The sequence below is a fragment of the Camelus dromedarius genome, chromosome 24 (genome assembly GCF_036321535.1).
Source record: "Camelus dromedarius isolate mCamDro1 chromosome 24, mCamDro1.pat, whole genome shotgun sequence".
NCBI lineage: Eukaryota > Metazoa > Chordata > Mammalia > Artiodactyla > Camelidae > Camelus > Camelus dromedarius.
Genome location: NC_087459.1, coordinates 9,930,496 through 9,955,826, shown reverse-complemented (window position 1 = coordinate 9,955,826; position 25,331 = coordinate 9,930,496). Strand labels below are relative to the sequence as shown.

The window sequence follows — 25,331 nt, the reverse complement described above, 5'->3', positions numbered from 1 at the left end:
AAAATTTACTCCATACATTACCCTTACAGATAAACTGTGCAGTTACATTGTGTTAACCTTAGGTACCCAGATGTACATCATCATCAGATTATGTGAAGTACTTCTCCTTTACAATTCCATATTCATCATACTGCTTCCTTCACACAAGGCAGAAGGTCATCCAGAGTCTTTAGGTTGAAAAGTGAATCTCTGAACCGTTGTGTTTCCAGGGTGAATAAAGTTTGGACTCGATTGTAAGATAGGGACAGCCCAGCATTAGCATCTGTCACCCACTGATTGCCAGGGTGGTTTCAACCTGCTTGACCAGATGGGTGGCTGCACCCCTCCTGTGGGCTGTCGTCACCTCAGTAAGGTGCTGCAGGGAGGCCCAGGCGCCTTCCTCTCCCTTTGCACCTGAACACGTTTCATTCTCCACCGTCTCTGGCATTGATTGCTCTGAACAGGCACTGGAGCGTGCTCACTGTGTGTCCCTCCCAGTTTCTGACCCTGGGGTTCTTGGGGACAGGAGTTATACACAGAGAGCACAGGTTCCCGTGGCCACTCTGAGGGCTGCCGTTGGGCCATCAGTGGTTTGCTCTGGGCCAGCTTCCTCCAGTGGAACGTGGTGGGTTTGTGATTCTTGTTTCCCAGGTGTTGCTGGGCTCAATGTCCCGCTTGAATAAAAACTAAGAATTTGTCCAAGATTTTAAAAACTAGTGTGTAATTATCATGGCAATTTCATTTGAAAATGTATTCGGTAGTCCTCTTTTAGCTAGCCCACAGTGGCTGTCCTATCATAATGAACTGGACCATTCCATCCCAAGTTCCATTTTTAAAAGGGAAGCAATTTGGCATTGAGGAGCTATCTTTTTTGCATATTGTTCTGGTTAACACTTAATTGGTTTATAGTTTATGTACTTTTCTTTCTTGCCAATGATGATCATGCCCTCCTGCACATGGAAGTTCTACTACATGATTTCAAGGCTCCATAAGAATATTTACAAAATAGTGAATGGTCAGAATATTACTGTAGTTCATTCAGAGAAAAACGATACATATTTTTTAAAAAACAGCAGTGTTAATCTGTTCCTGGTCAGTTTTTAATCTTGGCAGACTTTGTTGATTGAATTAATCCTAAATATACTGGTCCCAGCAAGAAGCTTTTATTAATCCATTTGCTACCCACAGTGACTCTGTCATGTTCTTCATCAACAATCTGAAAAATTGAATAAGCTTGAGATGTGTGCATGCTCTGAAGTTATATGCTTTTGATTCACTGTATGTGTTTAGTCAGTGAAATACAGCCGACAAAATGCTCAAGTGTGCTTAATTAAGATTAGAATTAGAACCTGTGGGGGCCTATTTTAGTGTTAATGAAGACATTCTGGCCAGGCAGTGGCCTGAATCCCAGTCCTTTATAGCTGTGTGCGTGCGTGTGTGTGTGTGTGTGACTGCCGCATCTCCTTCTGCCTGTGTGGTTCAGTGTGACGGTCCAAGTCTCGTCACAGTGTCTTTAACACTAATCCTCTTGGCATCTCGTAGACGTAGTTTTGAGCGCTAAAACCGCATTCCATTGTGCTGCCGCCGCTGCCTTGCACTCATCCTTTTTGCTTGTGTAGTTCGCCTCATTCAGCTCGTTTACTTCTGCAGTATTCTCGTGTGCCCATCTTGTTTTATGCAGCATCAGCCTACATTTTTGTTGATTTCTCACTTGTGTCCTTTCCAAACATTTAATAGTTCTTATTTTAATTGTTCTTATTTGATAGCTTGAGCCCAGGCTCTATATAATCAGAAATTGGGGTGATGGATAATTTCTCAAATGCAGATTGTGCTGTAAAGATTAACTTCCTAAATTTGCTTAACTTGGATTGTCACCCAAGTCAGAGCAATCACTATCTTAGATTGATGAATGATTGGTCCCAGTACCAAAAAGTTTAAATCAAAGCTTAGAATTGAATTTTAAAAGTCTTTAAGATTGTTCGTGGATTTACATATATTGTATTGTTTATACAATATATCACAGTTTTTTCTCTGTGTATTCTTACTGATAAATGGCTGGAAAGTCTTTGACCCCGATTGCATTTCTGTTAAATGTTTGTCTAGAATATGGATTTGGTTTCATTTCTATTGTAACCCAGTTAACTAAGTGATTAACATGAGAAAAATGACAGAAGAAGATTAAAAACAGTTCTGGGTGCTCAACATTTTCATACCTTTAAAGATCTGGCTTAATAACATAAGTAAAATCTGTGAATCGCTGTCAAGCATAAATTTACTGTTTCGAAAAATAAAGCTATTACAGTTTAAATTGCTTTTTTAAGATCTTTTGTCAGACTGTTTTATTCAGAGTAAATTTTTTCCATCTCAGACCCTGGAGTTATATTTGATTTTTCTCTAAGTTAATAAAATTCAAACTCTAAAATTTAGGCTCCTTGCAATTCTAGTATTAACAACTCCTTGAAAACATTTGCATCTTGGAGCTGGACGAGCCCACTATTAGTCATGATGGCCTGTGATGTGTGCAGTGAGACCGGATGCTAATCAATGCTTTGCCTTGGCTTTCTGCTCTGTGTTGTCTTGGTGTTTGCGTCTTACCTTTATGTCTGTGCTATTTGTTCCCTCCCCTGTTCTCTAATCCTGCCCTTCCCCACCTACCCCTGTTCCTTTCATTGTCCTCACTGACCCATCAATCAACCAACAACGCCCCCCCTTCGTCGTGGTGATCTGCCCTGCTCTGATTGGTGGCTTCGTTGCTTGGGTGGCTGTGTGTTATGATGGACCAGTTCACCCAAGTATGGCCTTCTTGCTGACAGGTATCATTTCTGTGAGAAGTGTTTCACAGAGATCCAGGGGGAGAATGTTACCCTGGGTGACGACCCTTCACAACCCCAGACGTAAGTACCATCCTGTCATTTTGTTCGGAGATGACTCTTAATTGCTGTTTTCCTCCTGTCTATGATTAAAAGGGGAGCACCACTGCCATTTTGACGTTTGTGTGGTGTGTTTTTTCATACTCACTGAACCCAAACTGACACTTCAAAGCGTGGCTGTTGTAGCTGAGTCCCAGAGCCACACCCACTCTCTCCTCCATACCAAGCGTCTAGACACCGCGGTGCTCTGGCACCCGCGCAGCTCAGCAGTCCCTCTTGACCTTGCTCTGTCTCTTGTTTTAAAACACTTGCTTTTTCCTAGTGGCTGTCAACTTACATTGGGGGAAATTATAAATTTTCAGATACACCTCTTCACAGAACTGGTGGGAACAGGAACAAGTCTTGTGTACATACCTTGTCCATAGCATTTGGTTGATCTTCGACTGAAACCTCTGTCCTTTAAGTTGTGGAGTTAACAGAACCCAGATGAGACCCAGCGAGCAAGCATATCTTCTTCCTTGTTGGAAGCTGGACTCTTGCTCACTAGCTCCAGTGTGGACAGGCCTGAATGTTAGTTCATTAATTCCTTCACTGAGTTCACCATTTCCTCCCCAAAGCTTATTACCTTTGAGTAGGCTGATGGCCAGAATGTGGCAGGAAAAAAGCAAGTCCACAAGTTCAGTGAATTGAAGCGTTTACATGCTTGGGATACCCAAAAACCTGCCAGCCACCACAGGTGCCTAGGACTGCCAGCATTTTGTGGTTCTTTATTTTCTCCTGACTCTGCCATGATTCCTACCACTCTGGGAAGTCTACTGGTGTGACTGTCCTCCCTAGAGGCAGGAAAGGCTTCCCACCGAAGCAGTTTCCAGCAGGCACAGACAGTTACTCTGCAACTCAAGTTTACTTTCTTCAAATGCAGAACAAACCATGGCCACCCGTAAGACATACAGACCAAAACGACAAAATTTTTCATATTTGGTTTATTTTTCTATCCCATGTCATCTTAATTCTTTGATCCAATTATGTGACTAATAATTGGATTGTATAATTCTATGATTCAAGCAGTTCACATATACACTGATCGTTAATAAAGGAACAGCAGAAAAGAAATACTTAGCTCTTTAAGAATAAGTGAAATAGCCCCAAGTACATGCTGCCTTGTGTTGGTGAGGGAATTGTAATGAGAAGAATTGGTTACACCAGTGTTGGTCAGATTCAGTAGCCGTTAAACATACATTTGTTTGAAAATTGATTTGAATCGCAACATAATTTTTCCATCATATTTTGACTGACCTTAATTAAATCTTATAATAAGTGCTGATGATAGTTTGGAGGAAGTAAGATAGAGAAAAATAAATGGTAGTGCTTTTGTAGAATTACATTTTATGCCATCATTACCTCCACTGAGATTTCAGCTGACCATTTATTTTTTATGTGAATTAGTTACAAAATAATACCCCAGAGACCCTATAGTTTATACTCAACAGATAAATTTAATTAACGTTTTTCCTTTTTTTTTTTTTCTGCTGAAAAAATAAAGGACAATTTCAAAGGATCAGTTTGAAAAGAAGAAAAATGATACCTTGGATCCTGAACCGTGAGTATACAGCTATTTCTGAATTTTAGGATTTTGGTTTCATATCAGGAAAGTTCCTCCTTATGATTGGGTTATGGGAGAAGACATTGGAAATAAATATATTACCTTGAGTGGAATTTTTTGTGTGACGTTATTTCAGATGTGGATTCTGTTTAGACTCTCACAAAATATATATGTCTCTATAGCATGGTATGCATGTACTGAATGTTAATAAAGATCAGATCAGGTGGATGTTTGGGTTGTATTAGAGCCTCTCTGATGACCTGGTCACTGGTGTCTTTAAGAAGCTGTTTTGTGAGACTCTTTAGACACCAAAGGTAGGACTGTTTGGTGGCAGGGTGCTAGTATCACTTAGAGGGACATTTGAGAAAGAAAACTCCTAGAAACTACTTTTTAAAAATAATGGGAAGCCTAGTGCTATGTGTTCTTGCCACCATATTTTCAAAGGTCATTGTCAAATATTTTCCTTTCCCCCAGTGATCAGTGAGAATACTGTGTGTGCAGAGTTCACTTTGTAATAGCTTCTAAAGAGGCCTCAGAGCTCTTTTCATGTGGTGGCCCTGCTCAGGTCCCTAACTCTGAGTCCTGAGGGCACCCCAGTCACTGTGGGGAGTGCCCGTCCAGGGCTGCGTGGGGTGTCTGGGAAATGTGACTGTGGTGCATCCAGAGCTGAGCAACAGGTCCTCCCCTTCCGTGGCCCAACGTCCCAGCTCCAAGGGGGCCATCGCTGCAGTGGAAGACACAAGGGCTGTTGGGGCTGACTCAGTCTCCCTGCCTGCAGTTCCCTGGGCGGGACGGGGTGGGGCAGGGGCATATTGATTCCTTAGCAAAGTGCCTGGTGTGTGAGGAGGCTGCTCACACACGTCTCGTCAGTGACCAGGGGATTGTTTGTCCTGATCGGCCACCTCCCTGCTCACAATGTGTCCTCACCCACAGTTTTTCAGTTTCTCAACGACTTATATTCACTTTTCAATTTGAAAATACATTACTTTGAAGTAGTAAGTGCCAGGCAGTGGGGAATACACGGATGAATAAAGGGGGCTTGGCCCTTCGGCTGTTCATCTTCTAGTAGGAGAGACAGAGAGATGGTAGCATAGACAGCAGGAGGCAGTAAGGTGGTCCAGAGGGAGGGGCCCCAGTTCAGGCAGAGTGGCATCCCGGAGAAAGTGACATTCATCTGGAAGCAGGTGTAGGGGATGGGCAGAGAATTCTAGACACAAAGAAGTGACACAGGTCACTGGGCAACAGTGCAGGTAAGCTCGAGTGGTGGGCAAGTAGGGAGCATGGATGGAGCCCTACAGGACGAAGAGGCAGAGGGTGCTGGGTGAAGGGCCATGTACGCCCTTCTCTGGCATGGAGATTTCCTCCTGTGTGAGCTGCGGAGGTTTACAAGGACATGGTGGGTTTCTGTTATGGAAGGATCACTCTGGATCTGGAAGATGGATTCACTAGGAGAGGAGGAAGTATTGCTCCCCAGTAGGGAAATCAGGTGGAGACTTAGAGCAGCAGCTCAGGGAGGAAGAGGAAGCAGACCTGAAGGAGGGCCTTCTGGTAGAAGAGGCCATGCCAGGGGGTGGGTGAGGAGGGGGCCAGACTTGGTGTTGGCTGAGGTGCAGAAGTGCGTGAGCGAGAAGCACAGGGTCGGAGCCAGCCCCGTGGTTAGACAGAGGCAGGAGGAGGGAGGCTGAATTCAAAATCGATAGAATCGGTTCTAGAACATGTGTATTTTTTTGACCTTCCTCTTCCCTAACATAGGGAAGAGTTGAGAATGGCCTGTCTTCAGAGGGAGCACGGAAACTAAGGGAGTTACTGCCTACTGAGCTTTCAAGTTCTTGACCCAGGGGTTGAGCTCAGCTGCTAAGATTTCAGAGAAGGAGCTGGTTGGGGGTGACATGGCCCTTGAAGAAGGAGCGAAGGTTCAGAACAGCCACCGTATAGAGTAGGTGGGGTGGTGGCAAAGGGCAGGACTACCGGGGAACTGGAGGGCAGCAGGTGAGGGCTGCTGTTGTTCTGCACGCTTTTTTCCTCCAGCAGAGCAGGAACAGAGAAGCTGGGTTGGGCTCCAGGTGTGGTTGAAGGCTTGCTCAGCAAGGGCAGTGGGAAGTTCGGGGTCAGGGACTCGACTGACAGCAATGAGAGTGTGCATCTGCTTGTGGGGCTCAGCTTCCTCAGATAGGAAGAGCCTGGACTTGGGACAGTTTGGAGAAATGTCGTACTTTCTCGTCCCTTCAGTCTTCCATGAGGTGTAAGTTGTGGTGGCGGTAGGAGAATGGCTGAAGAAATAGAAGGTTTTGACCTTCAAGCATGTTGGCGATTAAGATTCCTAGGTGAGGTGACAGGGCCCAGGCGAACCACAGTGGAAGCTGCACAGTGTGGTGCATCCCAGTCTCGCTAGTGTTTGCTGGAATAAAGACCATCATTTACCAGTTGGCTTGGTCCCCACCCTTGTAACTGATGCAGAGCAGACGTTTCCTGTGCCTAGGCTTACGGACACACGTGTTTGCAACACTGACAGTATTGTTCTCTGTTATTCAAGTTTGTTAAGGTATGTGCAGTCACCTACAGCAAATGCTGGTATTGAAAATGAGTGGTAATATCTGATACTGACCCGTAAGCTGTGCGTTTATCATAGCAATTTTTAGAAGTAAATTTTCATTTCTGACTGCAAAGGAGATTGAGAGAAGAGAGGAATGAGGCACTTGTACAGAGAAGGGGAGAAAACCAGCTTTTCCTGTAGGAAGTATCATATACTGATGCATTTTTAGAACACGGCTCAGTCAGTCAGCAGATGCATTAATGCTGCAGATTCTCAAAGTCATCAAGGGGACGAGGTGCGAGTGTGGCTCAGGGACTCCGAGTGTGGCTCCCCATGTGTTACAGCACGCTCTCTCTGTCTTACAGTTTCGTTGACTGCAAGGAGTGTGGCCGGAAGATGCATCAGATCTGTGTTCTCCACTATGATATCATTTGGCCTTCAGGGTGAGTGATTTCCTGTGATGTGGGGAAGGGAGAGCATCCTGCACAGAGCAGAGGGGAGGGTGCCGGCTGCTGCTGCGTTTCATTCATTGTTGTCAGCAGGAATCCGGCAATTAGATCGATGGCAGTTGGTTCTAAATTTAAGTCTTAAGTGTTTGCCCGCTTTAGGAATTGTAGAATCAAAGCAGTCTGCCTCTTCACTTTTGTATAATGATGAGATTTAAATTGCCAACAAAGTACTTGAGTGCTGCATTTCACTGGTTTGGCAACATATACTGTTTTATATAATCTGATCACACCCATTATTTTTTTTTTGCAGCTTTGTGTGTGACAACTGCTTGAAGAAAACTGGCAGGACTCGAAAAGAAAACAAATTCAGTGCTAAGAGTAAGTTGTGGAAGAATTTCTGTTTTGTAGTCTGTACGTTTTAGAAATGTGTGGATTTTCCCAGTCCTCCTTTGGTTCCTCTAACCCATGGCTTTGGAGCCCACTTGCCTCAGGTTTTCATCTGTAAGTTTGTTTTCTAATACTTTGCATTTTTCTTGTCTTACCCTTGAAGAGAATCATTTGCCTGAATCTGTGTGTGAAAGTCAGCTTTATGATCAGTCTGTGTCTCAGATGAACACTTAGAAAGCTTGGGCATATAGTGAACTCTATAAATTCTGAGAGAGAAGATTTTTCAACAGATCCTTCTCAAGTAGCTTAGAAATAAGACATGCTCCCAGCATACATGCACACATGTGTCCTGTGTGACCAGCGCACTGAGCCCTGAGCACATGGTGGGGCAGCTGTTGTGAGGAGTGGCCCTCTGGGGCCCACTGGGAACCGGCCAGCTGCGCCCAGGACTGGCAGGAGCTGGGTCTGCACAGAGGCTTGCTGGGCATGTCACTGCAGCACTGAGAGCGGCTGCTGGTGTCTGTGTAGAGCAGGGTGAGCACCCTCTTGCTATGGAAGTAACTTTTCATAGGTAGTCTGGATGTTTTTAGAGATGACACACTTTTCAGAAGTGTACGGTGTGTCATCGTTGTCAACTTGGCACTGAGACCACCTTCACGGCGTTCACGGCTGTCCTGCTGAGCTGACAGCAAACCTGAATGAAACAATCCCCCGCAGCAGTGCCGTACAGCTCGCTGACCCAGGGCTCCCTCCGCGCCCCCTCTTCTCCAGCAAGACGGTGACTAGTGCACTGCAGAGGGGTTCCCAGCAAGAGGTAGGCTGTCTGAGGAGCTGGAGTGCAAGAGAGATGGAATGTAGGGAGAGATCCCCAGGCAGAAGGAGGAAAGGCGGCAGGCAAGGAGGAGAGACCCCTCTGAAGGCTTTCAAGTCAATGTTAATTCAAGTTCTAACACTGTCACTACCAAAATCCAGTTACCCTATCACTTAAACTCATTATTGTAAAACCTGAAATATTAATGAATTCACTGACTGTTGTAGTATTTCTCTTTAGATCAGAGTTTCTAAACTGACATTCAGGCCAGATAAGTCTTTATTGTGGGGGGTGTCCTGTGCTTTGTAGAATTCTAGCATTCCAGGAAGGGAGGCCACCTTATGAGGGAACAGAACTTGCTCAGCGGCATGAGGGGGAGCACATGGGGATGAGAATGTGAGGATTTTTTTCATGGGCTGAGTTGATTAGATGGGTCAATTGTAAGTCCCTTACACCTAATTCTGTATTTCTCAGGATGGTTATCTCAGCTGTGGGGAGTGTGAAGTAAGAAGGGGTCCAGGGCATGATGGCACAGCTGAGTAAAGTGTACATCTGTGTCAGAGTGTGGAACAGATTGTAAATGCACTTCACCTCACTTTTATAGTTTTGCAAGTTTTCATTTTTCTACGGGGTTTTTATTTTATTGCCATTTTAAGTTTTTTTTAAGTATTTTATTGAGGTATAACTTAAATACAAAAGTAACTCCACCATCAGTATGCTTATTGCAGAGGAACTAAGTTTAGAAAGTTAGTCTAAATTTTGCAAATACCTTATAACCTCAGTAAGGAATCTTCTAAAATCCTATCATCTATAAATATTCAGTGTTAACCTGTCACAGTTTTCCCATCTAATCTTTTTTTCCCTTACGCAAGTTTTTTATGTTATGACTGTGTGTGTACTTCCATGCTGTGTAACTGGTGTCACAGTGGCCATGTGCGGAGTGGCGGGCTGGAGTAGCCCACCAGGAATGATGCTGGGTGGGTCTGGGTACTGGGACGGTGTTCCTAGCCTCCCAGGATTGGGACACTGGCCGTGTGCTTGCTTAACCATCTCAGACTGCAGGACGACTCTCCTCGGAGCTTGGTGGGAGGAGGCATTTGTGCCGTCCTGTCCTGGAGGAAAAGCAGTGGCAGTCTCCCCACCAGAGGAATTCCTCCCGTGTGGGTTCCAGCCTCAGAACCCAGCTATGACCCTAGGCAGCCATGTAGGCGCAGCTGGGACCAGATCTCAGGCTCACCGGGGCCTGGGTGCGGGGCAGGAGGCAGGGTGGACATGGTGCGGCTTCCCCATGCCTGCTCCTCTGCTTTAACCGAGAGCCCCTCTATTTTCAGCTTTCATCTTTGTGGCTCTTCTGCCCCTTACATTTAGAAACAGATGGAAATATTTGAGCATTTGACGGCAGTTCTCACTGTGTGGAATGCCTGAGCTTCCAGGCCCCACCTTTCTCCTGTAAAACGTCCTTTATGGGACAGACTAGATCCCTTCTGTGTCTGGAGAATGTTACTCCTAAAAATATTGGACCGCACTGAGAGAAAAAGGTGGATTCTGTGGCTTCAGCACCTTCTCCACAGCCTTTCCACAGCCCTGTCACCTCCTTGTTCTGGGCTTTCCAGGACTGCAGACCACACGATTGGGAAACCACTTAGAAGACCGAGTGAACAAGTTTTTGCGGCGACAGAATCATCCTGAAGCTGGGGAGGTCTTTGTCCGCGTGGTGGCCAGCTCAGACAAGACGGTGGAGGTCAAGCCGGGGATGAAGTCACGGTTCGTGTGCAGACATTAGTCCAGTGGGCCCCCCACCTGCTTACTCAAAGCCCTGCTTTCTGGCAAGGCTGTAGAGTTTGCACAATTTGAACGCTTTGCATCACTTAGTGTGTAGCCAGCCCTTCTTTCAGTCTCCCAAATTCATCAGGGGAGGTGGAATTCCTGGCCAGGTGAAACTGTCTCAGAGAATGGGTTCGCAGCTCCAAGCTGCGCAGGCCAGTGGAGGAGCTCCAGGCCAGCAGTCAGAAGAGGCTGCCGCGCCTCCGCTCCTCCGCACTGAGCAGGTTTAAAGGAGCAGGGCTCCTCCGTCAAGCACTGTGTAAACAGTGACGTGCGCAAACATCAGGCTCTTTTATTTCAGGTTTGTGGATTCAGGGGAAATGTCTGAATCTTTCCCATATCGAACCAAAGCACTCTTTGCCTTTGAGGAAATTGACGGAGTGGATGTGTGCTTCTTTGGGATGCACGTCCAGGAGTATGGCTCTGACTGCCCCCCTCCAAACACAAGGTAATCCTCCACTCCTTTCGGGTGTGTGTCATGTGCTGCGCTGTGTTACAGCGGCCGCGGCTCTAACCGTCTTGGAGGACTGCTTAACCAACCAAACTAGTTAATTTAGTTTTCCACTCAGACGGTGGGAAGTGAAGAGTTTTGATGACTATTCTTAGCGTGTTGTCTGTTGTGTGTTCACGTGGGTTCAGGGCCTGCTCTTGCTGTTGTCCATGTCTTACCTGGAGCAGGTAAACCTGCAGGGGGTGGGGTGGAGACTGCTTTGTGGGCCCAGGCATTCTTTGATGCACCTGTATAAATGAAGATTCTCTGCCAAGAGTTACTTCACATCAGTCAGAATCCAGGTGAGGGAGGTGCAAGGGGCTGTTCTGAGCTTGCCCTGATCTCTCCATAGTTCTCCGTGGTAAGTGACAGTATTGTTTCTTAGTTCAGGGATGAATTGAATTCCACTTGATTGATCTACAGTAGTAGTGGTTGGTGATGGGAGATCCTGTTTGTGGCCAGTGTAAATGCTATCAAAACAGAACTTATTTCTGGAGCTTTTTTTGGATCCTGATGTTTGGTTTCAAGTTTAGGGGATAACCTGAGCTTTCGATTAATTTCTCTCCTGCCCCATCCCCAGGCGTGTGTACATATCTTATCTGGACAGTATTCATTTCTTCCGACCCCGATGTCTCCGAACAGCCGTTTACCATGAGATCCTTATTGGATATTTAGAGTATGTGAAGAAATTGGGGTGAGTTTGATTCAAATTATTCAGAACTAATAAAAACTCCATTTTTAATTTTCACCGTATATTTACTTTATGAAATAACAGAAGTATTTTTTAAGGTTTTATGTATTTTCATTTTAATATCCTTAGATGGATTCAGACGTCTCTATCCAGACCCCCCCCTTTCCAGATGCTCTTTTGTGTCACGATGGTCTAGGGTCCCCAGCACAGCATGTGTGCTTTCCTTGCCTTCTGTGTTCTTTTCCACTCCAGTTTATTGTTTTTAACTTTACTGAGGTGTATTTTATGTACCATAAAATTCACTTATTTTAGGTGCACATTTCAGTGATTTTTAGTAACTTTGCCAAGTGATGCCACCATTACCATAAATCAGTTTCAGACCGTTGTCATCCCTCCAGTAAGAGTACTGTGCCCATTTGCTGTTCATCCTTGTTCAACCCCTGTCCCCAGTGACTACTAATCCACTTGTCTCTGTAAATTTGCCTTTACTGGACAGTTCATGTGAATACAATCCTACCAGATGTGGTCTCTTGTGTCCGACTTCTTTTTCTATCTCTTTTTTTATGTTCTAGATCACATTTCTTTCCCAAATTTGAAAAAGAGGTATTTGATTAAAGTGTCTTGAACAGAATGAATGAGATCTATTCTGACTTTAACACGTTAGAGAGAAATACTGAGCTGCCTTTCCAGTGTGCAGGAGAAAGTACGTAGGAAGTTCATTGCACCCATCCCTGGTGTAAGCCCCCGATACACTGCTGAGACGCCGTCTTCTCAGGCTCTCTCTTGTGCCACAGGTTCCCTTGCAGTCTCAGCCGCTACCTGATGTGCCCACTCAAAAGGGTGGTCTCTTGGCCAGTGTCCAGGCTGTGATTGCACACTCTAGAGACTGGGCTTCACCCTCACCACCTGCTCCTTCACACTAGTTTGGAACCTCATTAGCCTGTTACACATTCGGCCAGAAGTGCTTTGTAATTCCCTTGTTTTTCTTTATATTTATTTCCGTGCTTGCTTTGATCCCTGTTCCTCAGCTGTTACTCCTTGAAGGCAGGGACGACTCCACTCACTGCCTCAGTCTGAGTTGTGTGTGTGTCTTGCAGGTATGTAACAGGGCACATCTGGGCCTGTCCCCCAAGTGAGGGAGACGACTACATCTTCCACTGCCACCCCCCTGATCAGAAAATCCCGAAGCCGAAGCGCCTGCAGGAGTGGTACAAGAAGATGTTGGACAAGGCCTTCGCCGAGCGGATCATCCATGACTACAAGGTGCCCACGCGAAGTGGGGGCGGGGGGCTCCATCACCACCACTCCCACATCCTGCTCACACGTGGTAGAATTGCGTTCACTTAGGATTGGAAGGCAGAAATTTAAAAATTTAGGAAGCATAAACTAAGAAGCATCGTACCTGCCATTGTCCATTGAGACTTTCGGTTGGCAGTCTGGAGGCAGTTCTGTCACGGGGCCTGTGACACCGGGCACCGCAGGAGTGGGTGGTCCCGTCCCGGAGTCGCGGCCCCCAGGCCCCTCGGCTCACCACTGTGCTTGTTCACCCTCCAGGACATTTTCAAACAAGCAACTGAAGATAGGCTTACCAGCGCCAAGGAGCTGCCCTATTTTGAGGGTGACTTCTGGCCCAACGTGCTGGAGGAGAGCATTAAGGAGCTGGAGCAGGAGGAAGAGGAGAGGAAGAAGGAGGAGAGCACCGCGGCCAGCGAGACCACGGAGGTGAGGCTGGGCCCGGGCGCGCATGCTGAAGGGAGGGAGTGCGGGCTTCTCGGTGCACAGGACGTGGCTCCTTTGTCTGCGGTGGTGTTTTCATACATGACCTCACCTTGTCACTGCCTACACACTGGGTGTGGGGTGAGCTGGAGGCAAGTCACCTGCTAGAAGAGTGTCATGGTCAGGGACCAGTCACGTCACCTGGAAAACTACTTGAGGAGGAGACCCTTGTGTGCCAGGCCTCGTCGCAGACTCCCCCACCCCCGCCGTGTACAGGTGCCGTCCTCAGTGGTGCAGTGGGGAACTGAGGAAAACCCCATCCCTGCCCTCACGGGGTGTACGTTCTAGTAAGAGAAACAAGAAAATGAATGCATGGGTGGTCCTCTCTGAGAGGATCTAGGAGCCTGGAAGAAAAGACGCATGGGGAAGTGGCATCTGAGCAAAGATGGACTGGTGAGGGAACCCAGAAGATCCAGGGGAAGAGCTTCCTGCAGGAAGAGGAGGACATAAGAGTCTGAGTTGGGAGCGAGTGTCCTGTGTTTCCAGTGTTCAGTGATGGTGGTTTAGTTGGATTTGTAGCTGCATGAGGCGATGAGAAGGATGTGTAATGTTTTGAGAGTAACAGCCCCAGAACTTTGTGGCATGTGAGGAAAATCCTGTTGAAGTCTGCCTGCTGGGTCTGGGGCCTGAGACCTGAATCAGTGTTCCCGCCTCTCCCTGAGGGGCAGGCAGAGGGGAGAGCAGCAGGGAGAAGTCAAGAATTGACTGCGGGTGTGTGGATCTTGAGATGCCTGTTAACAGCTGTGCAGGCTTGGGGCCCTCGGAGGAGAGCTTGGGGCCGGGCATGGAGCCAGGGGTCTGGAGCTGAATGTCTGCCTGACTGCTTTGTGCCGAGCAGAGTGCACTTCGGAGTGTGTCCTTTTTGCCAGAGAGTATCCCTAACCCCTTCCAGAAGGGAGAAAACGTGGATGAGGATGTGACAAGTACCCGTGGGCACTGAGGAGAGCTCGTGGGCTGTGGTCATCATTCTCTGCCTGCCTTTTGCTGGGCCTCCCTGGAGGTGGGACCCATCATCCCCCGGAGCGTGGGGTGGTAGAGGGCTGGAGATGCCGCTCCTCTGGGCTGGAGCTGACCTAGAAGAGTGGGCCGGATTTCAGTGGAAACTCGGAGTGCCTGCGGGAGAGGGACAACAGCCAATTTGTGAACCCAGGTCCCTCTGGGTGTCAGCCACCGCCGGGCACCTCGGGAGGTGGTCTGAGTCAGCTCCTGTGTCCAGGGCTCATGGAGGGTGGTGGGAGCAGAGAGTGCCCTGCCAGCTGAGCTCCCTCAGGGAGGGGCTCTGAGGGGGCGGCCGCCAGCCATGTGACCGTCAAGGAGGAGTGCCTGCCTCTGACCAGTAGAAGATGTGGAATAAGGAGAAATGGTTTCCACCCCCTCAGCTATTAGACCCCAACTAGTGTCACATGTGTGTTCTTCCCTCTAGAGGTAACATGGTGTGTGGCTGGGGTGGCACAGGCAGCATTTGCTTTATGTCTCTGTCACCGTGGTGCCTCTTTAGCAGCAGTGTTTCCAGCCATGCAGCTGGTGCTCAGGTCGGGGCCTGCTCGGGTCTCCTGCCTCAGGCCTGGCTTCCTGGAGCCCCACAGCCGGGAGCTGGTGGCCTCGCTGCCGGGCAAGGAGGAGGACACGGCATGGGGCTGACAGCCTTGAGTCTTGTTGCAGGGCAGCCAGGGCGACAGCAAGAATGCCAAGAAAAAGAACAACAAGAAAACCAATAAGAATAAGAGCAGCATCAGCCGAGCCAACAAGAAGAAGCCCACCATGCCCAACGTGTCCAACGACCTGTCCCAGAAGCTCTACGCCACCATGGAGAAGCACAAAGAGGTAGCAGCCAGGGCGGGGGGCAGGGAAGGCCTGGCGGCTCTGTGGTACCCACCGCGGGCCCAGTGGGAGAGCCCCCCCCCGGGAGGCAGAGCTGGCTGGCCAGGCAGCACCACTTGGCTTGTCACCAACTCACCTCAGCCCCAGGGCAGCAGGAGTCAGGTCGGCTGGGTCCTGCAGGCTGGGCCGGCTGACACTTTCCTCCTCTGCACGGGACTGACGCCGCCCCGCTCTGCTGTCCCCCAGGTCTTCTTTGTGATCCACCTCCATGCCGGACCTGTCATCAACACGCTGCCCCCCATCGTTGACCCCGACCCCCTGCTCAGCTGTGACCTCATGGATGGGCGGGACGCCTTCCTCACCCTGGCCAGGGACAAGCACTGGGAGTTCTCCTCCCTGCGGCGCTCCAAATGGTCCACGCTCTGCATGCTGGTGGAGCTGCACACCCAGGGCCAGGACCGCTTCGTCTACACCTGCAACGAGTGCAAGCACCATGTGGAGACGCGCTGGCACTGCACCGTGTGTGAGGTGAGCCCTGGGCACCCCAACCCTAGCGGAGCTGGCAAGGTCCACGGGCACCCTTTGTGCATTTGCGTTTCAGGTGAACTCTTAAACAGTGGCATTTTCCAGGGGAAAAGTGAAGAATAACTATCTGTCCGCTGGTTCTCTCAGTACCATTGGTTACGAGGTTGTGTTTTGGGGTTCATTTCCATGTTGGTTAGGTTCCCGCTGTGTTCCTGCTCTGGGGCTCATCGCCAGACCTCCAGGACAAGAAGCAGCTGGTCTCCCCTCAGGCAGGCCGCTGGTCCTGACCGAGCTGAGCATTACACTGGGGTCTTCAACAAGTGTCCGCAGTGCTGTCAGCACCTCACCAGGCAGGGCTGGTCTTCGGAGATGGAGGGAAGTCAGTGAGCTTCCCTGGGAGGCGTGTTTGTGCTGACCTTTCCAGGACGAGGAGATGGGTGATCACAGAGTACTTTGACATTTTATTCCCTATGCTCGGTCAGCACCGGCTCTGTGTTGGGCCATCCATAGGCCTCATGGTACAGGTGGGAGCACGGAGAGGGAAGAGGCACAATGGTGCTTTGGTTCCACTGGCATTCTGACTGGTTCCTCTTCTGGTGCCCTCAGGTCTAGCCTTGCAGAGAAGTTGGGGGTGCCCTGCCGTTGTCAGGCTAGGCTCCTTTGGCCAGGGGTCTTGGCCCTGTGTAAGGGCTGTGGGCTATCCCTTGCACAGAAGGGTCCCTGGCTTGGAGTGTCTCGGACCCTCCGCCTTCCCATCCACAGGCTCTGTTCTCCCGCCCAGCCCTTGCCTTGTTGATGAGGGCACCTGAGACAGTCCCTGTAGCCACGTGCACCCAGAGCAGCCTCTGCCTGGGGCAGAGTAGAGCACTTGTAGTGCCCTCGTCCTTCCCCACTGCTCTCCGCAGCCTCCTTTGGGCCTCTCATTCCCTCTTGCAGGGATTTCCACGTCCTTTCTGTGAGAAGGTCAGCGGTCCTGGTTGCAGGGCTTCATCTCCAGATCCACTGCTTTGTCAGCTCTCAGGGCAGCGTTCAGAAACCTGGGGAGGGGGCATTATGTTGCCATGGTGTGAGCCCTGGGCCTCCCTCCTGGTGGTGGCTTCTCAGCCCCAGTGTCCCCTGGCACCCCGCAGCAGCCCCAGAGAGTGGGGACTGGCCCCTGGTACTTCAGCAGTCTCAGGGGCACTTGAGAGGGAAGGGGCACGGCCTCAGCCATTCCTTCACTGTCAGGCTTCCTAGGCCGGGCACGGGAGCAGGACACAGTGGGTCTAGATGCCCTTCCCAGGGAGCAGAGGAAGGATGGGAAGGGGCGCATTGCCCACCGGCACACCTGAGAGCCTGGGGCAAATGCAGAGCCTCACACTGTGCATGCGTGAGCCCGTGCACTGTGCACATGCTGGGGGCCGGCTGGTGAGCGAGGCCAAGTAGATGCATCAGTGGTTTTCGGAGCTTTCTGGGCTGCAGAGTGTTCCCAGGAGTTGAGGTTCTGGGGGGCAGACGTGTTTGGCATCTGTGAGTCTGCCGGGCGCAGACCCAGTGGCAGGGGCCTGGTCTGGGCCGCGTGCTGACACTGGCTTCTTCTCTTTCCTCACCCGCAGGACTATGACCTTTGCATCAACTGCTACAACACAAAGAGCCACACCCACAAGATGGTGAAGTGGGGGCTGGGCCTGGACGACGAGGGCAGCAGCCAAGGCGAGCCCCAGTCCAAGAGCCCCCAGGAGTCGCGGCGCCTGAGCATCCAGCGCTGCATCCAGTCCCTGGTGCACGCCTGCCAGTGCCGCAATGCCAACTGCTCGCTGCCGTCCTGCCAGAAGATGAAGCGGGTGGTGCAGCACACCAAGGGCTGCAAGCGCAAGACCAACGGCGGATGCCCGGTGTGCAAGCAGCTCATTGCCCTCTGCTGCTACCACGCCAAACACTGCCAAGAAAACAAGTGCCCCGTACCCTTCTGCCTCAACATCAAACACAAGCTCCGCCAGCAGCAGATCCAGCACCGCCTGCAGCAGGCCCAGCTCATGCGCCGGCGGATGGCCACCATGAACACCCGCAACGTGCCTCAGCAGAGCCTGCCTTCCCCTACCTCAGCACCGCCCGGGACCCCCACACAGCAGCCCAGCACGCCCCAGACACCGCAGCCTCCCGCCCAGCCCCAGCCCTCACCTGTCAGCATGTCACCAGCTGGCTTCCCCAACGTGGCGCGGACTCAGCCCCCCACGACGGTGTCCACCGGGAAGCCCACCAACCAGGTGCCGGCCCCGCCGCCCCCTGCCCAGCCCCCACCCGCGGCGGTGGAGGCCGCCAGGCAGATCGAGCGGGAAGCCCAGCAGCAGCAGCACCTGTACCGGGTGAACATCAACAATGGCATGCCCCCGGGGCGCACGGGCATGGTGACCCCGGTGAGCCAGATGGCCCCTGTGGGCCTGAACGTGCCCCGACCCAACCAGGTCAGTGGGCCCGTCGTGCCCAACCTGCCGCCTGGGCAGTGGCAGCAAGCGCCCATCCCCCAGCAGCAGCCAATGCCGGGCATGCCCCGTCCTGTGATGTCCATGCAGGCCCAGCCGGCTGTGGCCGGGCCACGGATGCCCAGTGTGCAGCCACCCCGGAGCATCTCGCCCGGGGCCTTGCAGGACCTGCTGCGGACCCTGAAGTCACCCAGCTCCCCACAGCAGCAGCAGCAGGTGCTCAACATCCTCAAGTCCAACCCTCAGCTGATGGCAGCTTTCATCAAACAGCGCACGGCCAAGTACGTGGCCAGCCAGCCTGGCCTGCAGCCCCAGCCTGGCCTCCAGGCCCAGCCCGGCCTTCAGCCCCAGCCCAGCCTGCACCAGCAGCCCAGCCTGCAGAACCTGAACACCATGCAAGCCGGCGGGCCTCGGCCGGGCGTGCCTCCACAGCAGCAGGCAATGGGTGGCCTCAACCCCCAGGGCCAGGCCCTGAACATCATGAACCCGGGGCACAACCCCAGCATGGCGAGTATGAACCCACAGTACCGAGAGATGCTGCGAAGGCAGCTCCTGCAGCAGCAGCAGCAGCAGCAGCAACAGCAGCAGCAGCAGCAGCAGCAGCAACAGCAGCAACAGCAGCAGCAGCCACCGGGTGGCGCAGGCATGGCCGGGGGCATGGCAGGGCACAGCCAGTTCCAGCAGCCTCAAGGACCCGGAGGCTACCCGCCGGCCATGCAGCAGCAGCGGATGCAGCAGCACCTCCCCATCCAGGGCAGCTCCATGGGCCAGATGGCAGCTCAGATGGGACAGCTTGGCCAGATGGGGCAGCCGGGGCTGGGTGCAGACAGCGCCCCCAACATCCAGCAGGCCCTGCAGCAGCGGATTCTGCAGCAGCAGCAGATGAAGCAGCAGATCGGGTCCCCAGGCCAGCCGAACCCCATGAGCCCCCAGCAGCACATGCTCTCAGGACAGCCACAGGCCTCGCACCTCCCCGGCCAGCAGATGGCCACGTCCCTTAGTAGCCAGGTGCGGTCTCCGGCCCCTGTCCAGTCTCCACGGCCCCAGTCCCAGCCTCCACATTCCAGCCCGTCGCCACGGATACAGCCCCAGCCTTCACCGCACCATGTCTCGCCCCAGACTGGTTCTCCCCACCCAGGACTCGCAGTCACCATGGCCAGCTCCATAGATCAGGGACACTTGGGGAACCCCGAACAGAGTGCAATGCTCCCCCAGCTGAACACCCCCAACAGGAGTGCGTTGTCCAGTGAGCTGTCCCTGGTCGGCGACACCACAGGAGATACCCTAGAAAAGTTTGTGGAGGGTTTGTAGCATTGTGAGAGCATCATTTTTTTTTTCCCTTTCATGTTCTTGGACCTTTTGTACTGAAATCCAGGCATCTAGGCTCTTTTTATTCCTAGATGGAACTGCTACTTCCAAGCCGTGGAAGGGTAGATTGCTGTTTAAAAAAACAATACAAAGAATATATTTTTTTGTTAAAAACCAGTTGATTTAAATATCTGGTCTCTCTCTCTCTCTCTCTCTCTCTCTTTTTGTTTTTGGTTTTGTTTTTTTTTTTTTCTTTTTTTTTTTTTTTTTGGTTTTCGTTTTGTTTTGGGGGGAGGGGGGTTTTGTTTGGATTCTTTTTGTCGTCATTGCTGGTGACTCATGCCTTTTTTTAACGGGAAAAACAAGTTCATTATATTCATATTTTTTATTTGTATTTTCAAGACTTTAAACATTTATGTTTAAAAGTGAGAAGAAAAATAATATTCAGAAACTGATTCCTGAAATAATGCAAGCTTATAATGTATCCCGGTAACTTTCTGATGTTGCGGGAAGATTTTTTTCTATAGTGAACTCTGTGGGCGTTCTCCAAGTATTAACCCTGGACGATAGGAATTGGCTCCTGCGTGCACACACACACACCCACACACATCTATCTATACATCCTGGCTTAAGCCAAACTCTTGTCTTGCAGATGTAGAAATTGTTGCTTTGTTTCTCTGATAAAACTGGTTTTAGACAAAAATAGGGATGATCACTCTCTTAGACCATGCTAATGTTAATAGAGAAGAAGCATCCTTTTCTTTCTTCTATGTGAAACTTGAAATGAGGAAAAGCAATTCTAGTGTAAATCATGCAAGCGCTATAATTACTATAAATAAGAAAATTCAAGAAGATTCAATCACTGTATAGAATGGTAAAGTACCAACTCATTTCTTATATCATATTGTTAAATAAACTGTGTGCAACAGACAAAAAGGGTGGTCCTTGAATTCATGTACATGGTATTAACACTTCGTGTTCGGGGTCTTTTGTTATGAAAATGCTGTTTTCAACATTGTATTTGGACTATGCATGTGTTTTTTTTTTCTCCCATTGTATATAAAGTATCGCTTAAAATTGATATAAATTACTGAAGTTTTTAACATGTATTCTGTTCTTTAAGATCCCTGTAAGAATGTCTAAGGTTTTTATTTATTTATATATATTTTTGGAGTCTGTTCTTTGTAAGACATGATTCTGCTTGTTTGCTCATAGAGGAGAAGTGGGGGCCGCGGTCCTGATGGCTGTGGGGGTGGCAGCCAGGCTCAGCCGAGGCCTGGAAGGTCCTGGTTCACTGCTCACGGGAGAAGCCCACCCAGAGTCAGGGACACGAGTGGGCCTGAAACAGCCCTTTGTCTCCCATCCACTCCCCGTCTCAGCCACCCCCGCCCACCCACGGCCTATATACCAACCCCGGAATTGCTGCAAAGGGTGCTCCGGGGACAGGAGGTGCTTCCTGGCCTACCCCCAATCCTGGCTCAGTAGGGGAGGATGCCGCCACAGCCTCTGGTCCTTTCTTCTCCACTCCATTCTACAAACAGCGAGGTGCTTCCCTGGAGGCCGCCGGGGGGACGATGTGGAGTCCTGGCCACCAGCCCTGCTGTGATGAGAACAGGCCTCCAGCTTCGAGCAACACTTGTTCACTTGGCCGCCTGGTCCCACCCCTCCTCTCTGGGTCCAGTTCCAGAGGCCCTTACTGAGGGGGTGACACTCGAGGTCCTGAACGCTACAAGAATCACATCTGAGAGGAGCGTCACCACCACAAGAGCCGAAGCGAATTTCCTAGTCTGCACACCCCTTCCCAGGCACAGGCGGGTCGAGTCCGGTCCTACTTCCTTGCTCCCCAACCAGAGTGTGGTCTAAGTCGAGGGGTTGAGGTGTTAAACTTAGAAATCATGACCCAAATAGCTTTCCTTTTGGCTCCATGTTCCCAGAGATATTTTCAAAATACTTGACTTGGGAGTCTAAATTTGATAAAAAGTTCTCAGAAATTGGTTTTAACAGAGCTTCAAATGTTCTAATATAGGTTAAGCCAGGTAAGACTAAGACCACCAGCCAATCCGCATCCCTAAGACCATCCCCAAGAGGGAGGCAGGGCTGTGCCCTCCTCGGCCACACACCATCCTTGCTCAGTGTGCTTGAGTCTCACATCCCTGACCCTCTTCCCAGTCGCCTTTTGCACTGAGGGGAAAGCTCTGAGCTGAGCCCGTGTTCAGACCAGGAGTGTGGGCCATCTGGGGCCCAGAGAAGCAGCTGCAGTCCAGCCTCCAGACAGGCAGCCCTTTAACCCGGCCAGTAGGGAGTCTCTTTCAGGTTATCCTGGAATCCAAATCTCTGTGTACCAACTTCATCCTCTTGGAGTCCCATGCAATCCAGATGCCAGAGGGTGTGGCCTGGATGCTAACCTGGCACTTGGCGGAAAGAAGTTTCTGTGAAAGCTGGAAAGCCCTGACATGGTGTCTCACACGCAGTCTACTTAAGAGAAGGAAAAAGTCCTATATTTGTGATCAAAACGAGGAAACTTTGAATGTGCTGGTGTTTATAATAAAAGCTGGTAAAACTGCTTGGATTCAGAGATGGTTCCAGTTGGCTAACAACCCTTGGCATTAGCCTAGCAAACAGTTGTAAGATGAAGGGGCTCAGTTGATTCTGTCTAGTGTGTGTCTTTATGTATTTGAGCATTTAGCATGTTTTAAAAAAAAAGTGGACTGCAGCAGCTGGGTAACGTGAGATGAAGAGGCTGCTAAGATCTCAGGCTGAAGACTCCTAACCTTTTGATTGCTATAAAGTGGAACCAAAGATTTCATTTGAACCTAAATATGCTTTTAGAGCTGCATGGGAAAATAAGCTACTGTGAAGAAGGAAAGGAGCTGAGTGTTGGGTGCAGCGAGGGGGTAGCCAGGGAGGACTTCACCCAAGGGCAGTGCTGGGGTGCAGATGCCCTAGCGGTGCCACCGTAGCAAGGAGATGTGCAGGATGAAGGGGACGGAGTCCACATGGGGTCCTAAAGCCACATGCACCTTCCCCGGGTTCCCGGCGTTCACTGCACTGCGTTACTCAGCCAGAAGTTCATTGTGCAAAGTCGAGAGTAGGGAAACAGGTCAGTTGCGAGATACTAATCGTTAAGTGGATGTAGCCCTTAGGCTGACAAAGACAGACAAGACTGAGGGACTTCGAAAAGATGAGGATGCAAATGGAGCTTCCAGTAAACTGAAAAATTCAAAGGGTGCTGACAGCTTAGAACACCTTGATTAAGGAGGTGGTATACATGTAAGGGGATTAGGGAGAGACTGGAGGGTGAGAGATCAGATTATAGAAAGTGCGTGCCTGAAGCCTCTTGGGGTGGGGGTGCGGGAGTAATGGCCCCGGGCCCTCATCAAATGTGATACCAGATCACAAGTGCTGTTCGAACGCATGCCCAGCCATGTGGTGGGAAAGCGGAGACAGAGATTTGCCTGAACTCATGAGCACCAAGGGCAGACGTGGGCCGCTTGCCCTGAGCCAAGCTACCCTTGTGTTTGGAAAGAGCTTTTCCTCCCAGCCTTGATAGCTATCCTTCGTGCCTGCCTCCCCTCCTTGTTCCACAGGCTCACCCACTTTGGGGTGCCTTGGGGAAGTGAGGGCGTGGCGGTACATTGCAGCCCCTCCAACATCCAAGACGGTAGTACAGTACGTGGTAACCAGGTCCTTTAAAGGACTGTTTGGGACTCAGCCTGCCTGTGTCCGGTGCCCCGGCTCACTTCAGCATCAGAGGAAAAGAAATGTTGGCAGAGTCAGACAACCCTGGTGTCCACAGCTTCAAGCTCTGGGTGTAGAGGACCCTAACCCACCTCCCGCCCAACACCTAGAGAGGGCTTAGTGATGGAAATGGGGTTTATCAACTGATCGTGGGTCCCAGGCGAGCAACCAGGAAGCCTCTTACCGACTTTGTTGTACTGATTATATTTGGGCGAATCGGTGATAAGGATCCTCCGGGGAGGTGGTGATGTTTAGAAAATGTTCCAGGTGAGGGTGAGGGTCCTGCGTCCACACGCCCTTCAGGAAAATGTCCAGAGAGGACATCCTTGGAAAGGATGGCGAGGGGTGTGTGCCTGGATCCCTCCTTGTCTTCTCACCCCACCCGGGGTTCCTCACATCTGGGCACAGGTTCGGGGCCCTCAGGAGACGGAGGGTTGCTTCACGTGCTGTTGCACGAGGAGGGGTGCCTGCTGACAGAGGGAGAGTCCTGGGGACCAGACGCTCACATCGCAGCCGTGCTCCCAAAGCCAGGAAATGTAGAGGAAGGAGGAGGGAGGTGAGGGGTCCGGGCGTCCATGCAGGAAGCATTCAGAGCTGACAGGTGTTCAGCAGCCAGAATCGGGGTCACCAGTGAGCGGGAGGCCTCCGCGGGAGGGGCACAGGGGACTCCTCAGGCTCCCTGGGAGGCTGCTTCTCACTGTTGCCCACCCTCTGGACACTCGAGTTCCGAACTTTGGTCTCCTGGGTGAAGAGAAGGGGTCCTCGTGTGGGAAGCGGGCAGGAAGGATGCAAGTGACACTTGAGCTGGGGCCCCTTTCCCTCTATAATGAGCAGCTTCAGGATCTGCTGCTTCCAGCTGATGTTCAAATGAGCGCCATGTTTGTTCACTGCACAAGTCTATCTTGAGCAGATCCTAGGCAGTGACATACAGCCCTTGGGGAACTCAGTTGACAGAGACAAGTCTCAGAGGAAGGTGCTTCGGCTCAGCTGGAGCACTGCAGCCAGTCTGTGCTGGAAACGAATAGTCTCCGTCAGGGCCAAGGGTTCAGGAAGCACACGATTTCCTCTACTGCCCTGTGTTCCCCGGGACAGTATTTCTCAAGCTTAACGTGCACGCGGATTGATTGGCTGGGATCCTGCTAAAATCCTGATTCTGTAAAACTGAGGGCCACGTGCTGAGATTGCACGTTTCTAGCAAGCTTCCAGGGAGGCTGCTGCCGCCGGCCCTCATGCATGGAGTAGCCAGGCTGTACAGGACCAAGAACAACCCTCTCAGCTTGGAAACTGCCTTAGTTTTAATGTTCATGATCAGACATGGGTGTGGGGAGAGTGGGCTGGAGCAAGTGGTTCTCACCTGAGGTCTGGACAGGACAGGAGCTGGGGCAGAACCTGGGCCCTGAGCAGCCCCAGTGGGCTTAAAGCCCTGAGCTACCTGGAAAGGGCATCCCAACCATTTTGTTTGGTGCAGGGAGACGTCCTGGTTGTGAAGCGCATTGGTTAAAATGCAGATTGTGAAAAGAACAAAGGGAGTCACGTCATGCTTGCTTCTCCCAAGAAGCAGGAGGGGTGCCTTGCCCCCAGCCCGTCTCCAGGCCCTGTAAACACGCTGTTGCCTGTTCTTGGGCTCCCAGTGGAGTCAGCGCTAGGGTCTGTCCATCCCTCCTGTTTGCTGAACTGTAGGCACGGCACCCGCCACTTGGAAGAGGCCAGGGGCTGCTGCAGGACCACGGTCCCCTCCGCTCGAGGAGTGAGGGAAGATACCCAACAGTGTGCATTTCCACCTGTCCTCCATACCCAGCTGGACCAGAGAATCCTGGCTGAGGGGACCCTCTTCACACCTGGGGAGACACAGTCTCTGGAGGAGAACGTGACAAAATCTGCCCCCTGGCTGGGGCCTGACACCAGGTGTTGCTCAGGACACCAGCTGGGCAGGGCTCTGTCTGGAGCAGAGGCCCAAGTGCCCAGGCTGAGGGCCAGTCCTTCAGGGAGGCAGGGCTTTGCTGGCATGGAGCAGTCACTGAAGGAGGGGGCCTTGCGGCCACCAGGAAGCCATGTCAAGCGGGG

At 50.9% G+C, this 25,331-nt stretch overlaps 1 protein-coding gene across 2 annotated transcripts in view; it reads left to right on the top strand.

The window, feature by feature from the left end:
- The window catches only part of CREBBP (CREB binding protein), a 117,836-nt gene extending 95,744 nt beyond the window's left edge, over window positions 1-22,092 (top strand). Inside the window, exons 20-31 of one of the 2 annotated variants that reach the window (XM_031447613.2) lie at window positions 2,793-2,873; window positions 4,393-4,449; window positions 7,351-7,428; window positions 7,745-7,812; window positions 10,246-10,396; window positions 10,758-10,904; window positions 11,527-11,640; window positions 12,735-12,900; window positions 13,192-13,359; window positions 15,076-15,237; window positions 15,481-15,762; window positions 17,355-22,092. In XM_031447613.2, the coding sequence (XP_031303473.2) occupies window positions 2,793-2,873; window positions 4,393-4,449; window positions 7,351-7,428; window positions 7,745-7,812; window positions 10,246-10,396; window positions 10,758-10,904; window positions 11,527-11,640; window positions 12,735-12,900; window positions 13,192-13,359; window positions 15,076-15,237; window positions 15,481-15,762; window positions 17,355-19,532 (3,652 nt within the window). In that variant the 3' untranslated portion in view covers window positions 19,533-22,092. The remainder of the gene's footprint in view (window positions 1-2,792; window positions 2,874-4,392; window positions 4,450-7,350; window positions 7,429-7,744; window positions 7,813-10,245; window positions 10,397-10,757; window positions 10,905-11,526; window positions 11,641-12,734; window positions 12,901-13,191; window positions 13,360-15,075; window positions 15,238-15,480; window positions 15,763-17,354) is intronic. The other variant, XM_064478398.1, reaches the window with a different exon arrangement.
- Window positions 22,093-25,331: the final 3,239 nt, after the last annotated feature.